The sequence below is a fragment of the Argentina silus genome (genome assembly GCF_951799395.1).
Source record: "Argentina silus genome assembly, chromosome: 2".
In the NCBI taxonomy this organism is placed as follows: Eukaryota; Metazoa; Chordata; class Actinopteri; order Argentiniformes; family Argentinidae; genus Argentina; species Argentina silus.
In genome coordinates, this window is record NC_139656.1 from 12,991,053 (window position 1) to 13,001,752 (window position 10,700).

The window sequence follows — 10,700 nt, forward strand, 5'->3', positions numbered from 1 at the left end:
TGTTAGCATTAGAAATGTTTCAGCCTTTGGGTTAGTTTTATTAATTTCTGTCATACTAATTAAATCCCAAACTCTGACTGAATGTATGAAACTTATTTTGTTCAGGGTTGATAGAGAGGTTTTGAGAAAAAATATGCTACATAAAGCTCAGAATCTGGATCTAGCATCACTGCAAAGCTCTTAAGACAACATCCTCTGGATATTTCAGGCATAACTTGCTATACATCTTTTCATGTTAACAAATAAGTGGGGAAAAAATTGAGTGGCCAAGGTTTGGGTGAGGATATTGCTTTCAGATGGAAGAACAGGCAATACATCTATCAAATATCAAAGTTGCCCTCTACAAAAACCCTGCGTGATGCTGTTCTGACTGATCTCCCAGAGAACAAAGTCAACCTCAGATTCATGACCGCAACCCCTCAGCTCAATCCAGTGAAAATAATGTGTTCATTACAATGCAATTACCGACACTTAGGCCCTCTCTCCCTGAAGTGTGTGTGTGTTAAGAGTGCTGCCGCGACTGACCCCGGATGTTAACTGACCTTATGTTTGTGTGTGTGTGCATGCGTGTGTGCGTGCGTGCGTGCGTGTCAGTCTGTCTGCAGGTGCAGGATGTACAGCTTCATGGGCGGAGGGCTGTTCTGTGCGGGCGTGGGGAATATCCTCTTGATTGTTTCCACGGCAACCGATTATTGGATGCAGTACCGACACTCCAACAACTACATGCATCAGGGCCTGTGGCGGTACTGTATGCCGGGAAAATGCTTTACACACAACGACAGCATTGGTGAGCAATATGGGCAGTGTAGTACAGTCCTCTGGTGTATCCTGCCATTACAACCATGAGGCTCATGATGTCTGACATATGTTTGAATAACAGACTGTTGTATTTCAATTTCTTATGTCAATGCCATGGCTTGTCATTAACAATACTTACTGTACGTTTTGTGACAGGTGCTATGTCAGCCTTACTACCATGTTATAGAAAAATGCTCCAATTTGCATGTGCAAAAAAAACAATAATAATAATAATAATAATCCAATGGGATTTTTGAATACTGCAACTAGTGATTCCAATATATGTAAATGCATTTTCAGACTGTTTACTAAAGCTCTGGTTGAATCACAGTTTTCTCAAAAACATTTTTAAAGACAAGCTCAACCCTTTATGCTCCAGCAAATTGGGGCTGCTAAAGTGTACACAAAACAAGGCTCCAGAATTACTTCTGTTCACTATTAATAAATTAACATTTTGAGATTACATTCAATGTTAATGATTTTGGTATGAAAGAGTAGTCACAATCCTAGTAAACTTAAATTAAACTTAAATTCCTATTTTAAAAGCACAGACCAACATTTCGACCAGCACAGACCAAGCACAGACCGATAATTATCTTGGATCTGGGAGGCTTGTCACAGCAGGACAGGGTCAGCTACACTTGCTGATGACCTCTGTTGACTTCTGCTGACCTTTGCCCCCCCTACAGCCCACTTGGATGCCACACGAGCACTCATGATCCTCTCCCTCCTGGCCTGTTTCATTGGCATCATCATCGGCATCATGGCATTCATCCACTACTCATCCTTCGACAGGTTTGACAAAACCTTTGCTGCAGGCATATTGTTTTTCATCTCATGTAAGTTGGGGTAATTTTCCTTTTTACTTGTTTTGTTTTTTTGTGTCTTGTTGGATTCTACAGTATGCCAAATGTCAAATGGGCTTTATTTTCGGTCCTTTTACCACTGATGTGTATTTGTATTTACTTAGATAACTTAAAGTTGGTAAAATGTGTCACTTCTTGGTACTTTCTGGTATTTGTTACAATGAATCCTTTTGTTAATGAGAAGCAATCCTACGCTGTAATTTCCAGGTAATTTGGTGAAATAAATGGTACCAATGACTGTAGCAACAAGTTCTCATGATACTATTATATGCAACAATAATTTTTTGCTGTTGTTTTAACATTACTACTGTTGTTGGTAAAGTCATACTGTTGTAACTGACACTAGAGTCTCTGGCATTTGCACCATCTATGTAAAGTAAAGTGAGTAAAGTGCAAACTAAGATGAATTGATTAAATCTACATTTGTGTTTGGTACTTCCATCTTAACATTAACATTAACATTAATCAGCGATCATTGATTATTAGACATGGGTAGTGTTTGTATTCAATTAATTTAAGGTGTGGTCGATTTACCTTGACCACCATGGTGTGCATTTTAGAGACTATTCCATCCAATCAATGTAAATCAAGTGCGCCTAAAGTAATTGAGAGATAATTAATACCATTTAAACTCAGGTCATTCAATTATCAAGTATACATCCTTCATAGAATATAACATTTTACAGTTAGATCTTACGGTAAGATTTTTCCTTAAATTGTTCTTATACCTGTGTGTTGTAACGCTATAATTACACTAGTAACATCATCTTGTGTTACATAGTAATGGAGTTGAGTGGTTTTTGTAATTATACAACAGTAATTGGGTGTGTTCCTTATTCCACTTGTGTAATAACAAAAACTGCTCACGTCCATTACTATGTATTTACAAAGCAATTATTAAAGTACTACCAATATTTAATAGTACCTTTTCCTGCCACTGTTATGCCAACATAGCTAAGCCTCGGTAACTGACAAAGAGATTCCCAAGAAAAATCTAAAATCAGAATGTCCAACATCATCAAAGGAACATTGAATCACAGGTTATGTATGATGTTACAGTTACCATTTACTCTCCTCTTTCCCCAGGCTTTTTTGTGTTGCTAGCAATGGCTGTGTACACTGGTGTGACGATTAACTACTATGGGAAACGCTATGGTAACTGGAGATTCTCCTGGTCCTATATCATTGGCTGGGTGTCAGTGGTGCTCACCTTCTTTTCAGGTACAACCAAAACACTGATCGTGTTCGAACACCACATTCTGTATTCTCAATTGTGAGCAAATTGTCCACCAGTTTGTGTATAAACTTATGCCAATATTAAGAACAATCTGTGAGACATTTAAATGGGTTAGATGTTAGTAGATTTCTAATTCTACCTGTAAATACTGACAAATGATGAGTTATTATCAAATATTATTATCAAGGAGGAGCTCAAGATTTCAATTACATTTTTAGTGCATACCAAATGTATTTAAGGTCATTATCATAATCGATGGCTCACTAGGGATGCAATGCAAGGATGCAGAAATATAGCTGTGATCTAACTTGGGTTGTATGTTGTTTTGCACTGAAACACTGAAAAGTGGATGACTATGACATGATTTATTTCCATTTTTAGGTATATTCTATATGTGTGCCTATCGGATGCACGAATGCCCCAGAAACTCTAACTCGCACTAGGAGACCTCTGAAATGATGAGCAATGAATTATGATATTGAGAGCCACTTGAGGCTGTTTCCTGAATTAAAGAGTCAACATGGACCCATTCTTTACTTTTGGAACATGGATTATAGAATTTTTTGTGATTTGAATAAAACCACTTTGAGGAAAAACATGCCTCTCCCTTTATTCATGCATTGCATACTCAATAGTATTTCTTAACATAAAAGTCTGATTTATTCTGTTAATTTCCACAGATTCTATGTACTCCCAGATGCTATGCCCATGTGTACAAACTAACACATATCTAGTCTTGTTTATTCATCTGAGTATATCAAAGTAAATGTTGCATATTCATAACAAAAGGTATGTGGTGAAAATCCAGTGGATACACTCATTAACACACCAATAACCTCTTCAGCAGAGACTGTTCAATATTAAGTTGGTTGGATGAATACATCATGCAATAGAAGAGGACAAAAACTTTCATTTTGTTTATGTTGCAGAATTTTATGGCATGCACAATAAGAAGTTATGCTGAACATATATCATTAAACTTAGAATAATTTGTGATGCTGTATATGCTTATATATATATATATATATATATATATATATATATATATATATATATATATATATATATATATATATATATATATATAGAATACTTTATGCAGATACATTTGATATGAATCATGCACTGTTTGTAGATAAAATATAAGCACATTGATATGTAGAGAGAATGCATGTCTGATTTCAGTAGCCTACTATGTAATAACGTGACAGATGTTTGCACTTGTTGACGAGCTGAATTGAATCATCATTAAGGGTTTGCCTTTGAAATGATGTCAATGAGGAATTTGTGTTACCATTTGATGTTGATACTTGGTTAAATACTGATTAAGTAATGTGCAGTTTAGAAAATGTGTTATACTGGGACTATGTTTTAGATAGGCCTTGCCAAATCTATTCAAATTAACAGAACAAAAATACTGCAAATATTCAAATTAACAGAACAAAAATACTGCTCTCATTTGCAGTCAAGTATTAGTGTTTCCTACACGTAGTCTATAGGCCTATTACTTTTATCAATCCCAAAATTCAATGAGGAATGATTTAACGATCATCTCCTCTGCTTGAGTAAATGATGTGAGGGCGCACTATTTATTACACGAAGACGCATAGCAAAAAACACCTATGCCATGTTATTAGTTTGCGCTCACAGTTCTCTTGTTAGAATAGTCTTATTGCTAAGAATTATCTGGCTTCTTTAAAGCTCATATTGCCATATGCAATTGTGTAAACCTATTTTCGAAATCTGCCACTTAGGAGTGACGCACTGCCTACTCGGCTACATATTTTACTTGATGAAATGGCTGTTAAAAGCCGCTTAACCCCACCTTAAGAACACCCTATTGATTATCCTCAAAGACGATTTCATCACCATTTGTTCATTTACTTTCTAATTTTCAAATAAAAGCCATTAGTTATCCTGATGTTCTTATAAGGAGTAGGTGTATACTCCGAGCTCATCTCAGTTTAGCCGACATATCGCTGGATAGACCACTGATTAGGGTTGCAAAGGGTATTTTTCCGGATATTTTCCATGAGAATTTTGTTTAAATTCATCAAAAAAGTTAGCTTATAACAGTGAACCTTTGGTTAAACTATCCCCCTTTGCATGCACAGTGCATTCTTCCATCACATGTGCAGTGCACTTTTCCATCACATGCACACCCCTCCATGCTTTATCTACTCATTTACTGGATGCAGAGTTCAACAGAGTTCAAGTGAAGGTCAAGCAAATCATAGAGAAAGCAGACTGTATTGCAATCATCTCTGATGGGTGGTCGAACATTCGTGAGCAAGGAATAATTAACTACATCATCTCCACCCCTCAACCAGTATTCTAGAAGAGCACAGACACAAGGGACAACAGACACACCGGTCTCTACATTGCAGATGAGCTGAAGGCTCAATGACCTTCGACCACAGAAGGTATTTGCACTGGTGACAGACAATGCTGCGAACATGAAGGCTGCTTGGTCTAAAGTGGAGGAGTCTTACCCCTACATCACACCCATTGGCTATGCTGCTCATACATTGAATCTGCTCCTCAAGGACATCATGGCACAGAAAACAATGGATACGCTCTACAAGAGAGCCAAGGAAATGGTTAGGTATGTGAAGGGTCATCAAGACTAAAACATTGTGCCACCTGAACAGTTTCTTCCCCATGACAGTGGGGCTCACAACCATGCCCCCTGCCTCTCTCTGACCCCCCCCCCCCCGCCACCCTGTCACACACTTTATAATTATTTACAATTATTCTAATTTATAGTGTACATGCCCCACAACCATTTCACAGCCTCTAGCCTCATTGCCATTTAGTCTCACACAGCCTACAAGATGTATTGTTCTGCTGCTCTTTTTTGTAAATTTGTAAATTTGTTATTGCTATTTTGTTAATACTTTGCTATTTTGTGAATTTCTTGTCAATATTTGCTATTTGTTTTTTATGTCCATGCACCAACCTCACCAAGTCAATTTCCTGTATGTGCAAATATACTTGGCCAAATAAAAGAATTCTGATTCTGAAGTTATAGCAGCAATCTACCTCACCAGGCAAAGTGAGAAGAATAAGAGCACCATATTGAAGCTGCCCAGCAACACCCATTGGGGTGGTGTTGTCATCATGTTTGACAGTCTCCTGGAGGTTAAGGAGTCTCTCCAAGAAATGGATGTATTTTGGGAGAGAGTGGTAAGCAGCCTGAAACTCCTGAAACCCATAGTAGTAGCCATTGCACGGATTGAGGGAGACAATGCCATCCTGTCTGATGTTCAGACTCTGCTTGCAGATGTAAGCGATCAAAAACCCTGCCCACTCTGCGGACAGCAAAGCAAGAATTTCATTGTACAGGGAAACATGTTTTCTACTGTGCATATGATAATAAACACTTTGAATCTTTGAATTACTTCACTGTTGCTCCAAGCAGAGGAAACTGCAGTTCTGAAATACATCAAAAAGCGTCAAGACTTCTGCCTGAAGCCCATACACGCCGCAGCGTCCATGTAGACCCCAAGTAGGCTGGCAAGAGCATCCTGTCTGGTGCAGAGATCAACAAGGCCTATGGTGTCATCACTACCGTGTCTTGCCACCTTGGCCTGGATGAGTGCAAGGTTCTTGGCAGTCTGGCAAAGTACACTTCCAAGCACAACTTTCCCTTGTTGCCTATCATCCTCCAAATCTCACCAACATCAGCCGCCTCAGAGCGACATTGAGGGGCTCCAAGGAGAAGACATCGAAGCCTGAGAGGAAGACAACCAAAGTTTTAGTCTCTAGACTATTATTTTACAGATGTATGTTGAAAACGTTTTTGGGAGATGCGATGGATCATTGGGGATCATTCAATATTCCCTTTCTTTTGTTGTTCAGTGAAATCATCCCATGTGAAGAGTCAACTCATTTAATTAAAGTTCAATTCGTAACTAAATTGTTTTGTTTTTTTATATTGGAAGGATTTAATCATTTGCAATTATGTCTACTTATGATAAGGTAAAATGGTTATGTTTCTGTCTCCATATCATATGGTAAATATATCCAATGCAAAAAACATCTACATTTAAATGGTATTCATATTAATTTGCATATATTTCCGTTAATTCCCATACATTCCCGTTAATTTCCACGGAAAGTTTCCACCTCTGAATATTCCCCAAAATGTGCAACCCTACCACTGATTGGTCAAATGTGTTGCTAATGTTGTTCATTTGTTCCACATGCTCTTCAACAAAGGTAGGCGTATTGTGGTTGAGACTGTGGGCACAACCATATTCTTTCATCGATTCACTCGTCCACAGGTCAGTCATGTTGTGATCTCGGAACTCAGAAAGTCTGACTTATTGAGACTCATGTTGTGTCAATCATTTAATTGTCCAATTGTGTGGTTACCATAAAGCTGGTATAGACAAAAAGGTCCAATGTATGAGAGCAATATTCGAGGATAAAGTATGAGACACATTTCCAGGTTCATTAAACTGGTGCTAAATTAAATTTGAAGTCACTGCGAGGTGCGCATCCATTTATGTTATACAAACTCATGCATATGGAGGACATGGTTTAGATTTGGCGCAGTAGGCCTAATGTACTTTCGTGCGTAATTGAATCCAGTAATTAATTTGTTCTGCCTACCTGATGAAATGGAAATCCTGTCCTCGCGCCCAAGGATTACTACTTCCGCTCTAACATCTTCCCTAATTGCCTAATAGCATTGCAGCGAGAATTCTGTCTACATTAAGACACTTTCACATTAACCAGCGTGATTGGAAATGTGATGACAACACGATATCAACAAATTACTGCCACCGTCGAATAAATGGCGCGGGAGCACACTCTTGTACTCTCCCAGATTTTAATACCAACAATTACAACCAATTTCGGGCGGAATTAGCAGATAGACCTGTTATCCCCCCGCGACAGTGATCCGCCCAAAATTTCAAACAATCTAGAACCTTAAGAAAAATTGTACCGAAAAAAAGAGATGTAGCCTCTAGGCTATATCGAATGAGTTGAGCCATTTTAGCAATATTTTATAAGTGTAGAGAGTAAACATATGTTATTTATGTTAGCCTAATAAACGTAGGCTAATAGTTGCCCAACATGTCAATGGCGAAAGGGCGAGGGGCCAGTTGAAACAGTTTAGGCTTTGGCTATATAAATTGCACCAACAGGTGATGAGACTATAATGTGTCTTATCTTCTCTAAGTTCACTGGAAAAGGGGACCAGTATGAAAGCAAGTTTGACTAAGGCGCAGTTGGGAGCGACTGCACGACTCCCATGGGAAGGCTTTTTCAGCACCATAGTGAGCGACCCTCCCTCCCCGCTGCCGTCACTATAATTAATCCATACACTAATTCCATTCCCCGCCCCACCGTCCGCCCATTGGCTGATTACAAATCAATTTCACAGTCTGCCACTGTCATTCCTCTTTGATAAAAAGTAATCCTCCCACTGAATAAATAGTAATCTACCTGGCACCACTTACGGGCTGCCGCACCAACTACAATTCAAGCTTTTGAGACTGAGGAGACCGCAGCTATACATTTGGTGTGCTACCTGATTTGTGGTGCGAATAGCATCAATAGGCCTACCTTTCGGACTCAATTTTGACGGTGATTTCAGAGATATACGCAAACATGAATCTGAACTATACGTCTCCTTTGGCTCAGATGCCACCCCAGAGGTCAACATCGTTCTTTATCGAAGACATTTTATTACACAAGCCTAAGCCCCTGAGAGAGGTATTTCACTCGCCGTTCTCAAGCTCTCTGGCGTCTCGGATGCCTCTCCTAGAATATGGATATCCACTAATGCCCACTCCAATACTAGCGCCTCACCCACACCATCCTCTCCACAAACCGGACCATCACCAATATTTCTTCACATCTGGTAAGTAAAGGCACTGCATGGTCCATCATTTCTAAGTTGATCAGTTCATCAGTCGGACAGTGCAAGGTCGATATATATATATATATATATATATATATATATATATATATATATATATATATATATATATATATATATATATATATATTCTTTGAAAATGTCGTTGTGTCATTTCCAAGTAATGCGTTATTTCAAGATGTTGGTTGAGATAATTATGTCCATTCTAGTAAGCTTAGACCTATGAAAATACCAATGGAAAGGTATCAGACGTTTTGCAACAAGGATTGATCTTGGCGAGCAAAAGTTTACTCAAAATAAGACGATTGTCATAATAACTCCCACTCAACAAAACCAATTCCTGCACCATAATGAAATGCTGTAACTATAGCACAAGGTCTAATGTAATTACATGGACAAATATCGGCCGAATGGTTTAACAGACAAATTGAATGTATCTTGAATTGCATGCAGTAAACACGTTTTTATTTATTTGCCCATGTAACTGTTTTGCCATTTTATTTCAACAACGAAAAAAAAGTCATATGAAAATGTTGTTTATAATGTTAAAAAATATAATATAATATACAATTATATTGACATCGTATTGTTTTTTTTCTTCACAGGGATGCAAATGCCGGCGTTATTTCAACATCATCCAGAGTTACCAGGCAAGCATTGCAGACGCAGAAAGGCGCGAACAGTCTTCTCTGATTCCCAATTATCTGGTTTGGAAAAGAGATTTGAGGTACAACGGTACCTTTCTACACCAGAGCGAGTGGAGTTGGCAACAGCGTTAAGTCTCTCAGAAACCCAGGTAAGTAGCCTACATAGTCCACATCACAAAGCTTTATGACTGCGGTTCGAGATATAGTTTTTTGTATTACAAAGCAAGTTTATATTTTTTTTAAAAAGCCTTTGTCGCACAGGTGAAAACATGGTTTCAAAACAGAAGGATGAAGCATAAAAAGCAACTGAGGAAAACACAAGACGACCAGAAAAATCCAAATGGCTTAGATCGATCCATGGAGAACTTAAGTGAGAGTGAAATCAACGAAAAAAGCACTGATGATATAAAAACTGCAATCGACCCGGACTCCTTGGAGGAAAACGAGGACGATGTTGACATTGAGGATGACGTTTGTTCCCCAGAACATTTACTATAAGTGTAACTGGCAAGTTCTTTTAAAAATTACCCACTTTAAATGTAAATATTGAATTGTGTCTTTTACATATGAAAAATTATATATTGCTTTTTTAAACAAAACAATGATAATAATGCAAATATTTATTCAAGCGCATGAAGTAATGTTTTGACTACACATTTATGTTAGGCTTTGCCTATGTTTTCCCTTCTGTGTCAAATCCGTCATGTCAAACACAACTAAATAGGCTACAAAATATAATATGAAGTTAATGTAGTATTATTCTTATTATTACTATAATAATAATAATAATTATTTGTATTATTTTAATTATTATTATTATTATTACATCGTCATCTTAGGCTATGTTTGTGTCAATGTTAAAACTCTCATGTCTTTTATTTCAGAGACGGTCTGTAAATGAAATTGTAAATTCGTAATTTGAACAAATTCAATTTAACTCTCATTTTAGCATATACAAGGTCTCATTTTATTCCTTCGTTTGCACTTTCGTTCAGGTCATTGTTGATAATTGCATATGCTTTTTGCAGTGTTATTTCTTTACTATTAAAACATGCATAATAACCACCATAACTGATATCCTATTTTTGTTTATTTAAGACCACCATTGTTAGTTTCGAAAAATGCTATGGGAATTGATTGTGAACCAGAGAGAGCAGTTCTATATGCAAACTGAATAAGATAATACCGCGCGGTAGCCCAACTCAATGTTTTTCGAATAGGCCTATGGGATATAATTAACGTTACATGTTGTCTATTAG

The 10,700-nt window shown here is 37.6% G+C and overlaps 2 protein-coding genes across 2 annotated transcripts; both read left to right on the forward strand.

The window, feature by feature from the left end:
* Nucleotides 1-612: 612 nt before the first annotated feature.
* lim2.1 (lens intrinsic membrane protein 2.1) lies at nt 613-3,344 on the forward strand (the record flags this gene model as incomplete). Its single annotated transcript, XM_083665410.1, has 4 exons — nt 613-787; nt 1,488-1,637; nt 2,751-2,885; nt 3,283-3,344. The coding sequence occupies 4 exons, from the start codon at nt 613-615 to the stop codon at nt 3,342-3,344; spliced, it is 522 nt and encodes a 173-aa protein (XP_083521536.1).
* A 5,179-nt stretch (nt 3,345-8,523) lies between these two features.
* bsx (brain-specific homeobox) lies at nt 8,524-9,939 on the forward strand (the record flags this gene model as incomplete). The annotated part of the gene is made up of 3 exons (XM_083665565.1): nt 8,524-8,776; nt 9,400-9,590; nt 9,703-9,939. 3 exons carry the CDS (start codon nt 8,524-8,526, stop codon nt 9,937-9,939), a joined length of 681 nt encoding a protein of 226 aa, XP_083521691.1.
* Between the last annotated feature and the right edge of the window lie 761 nt (nt 9,940-10,700).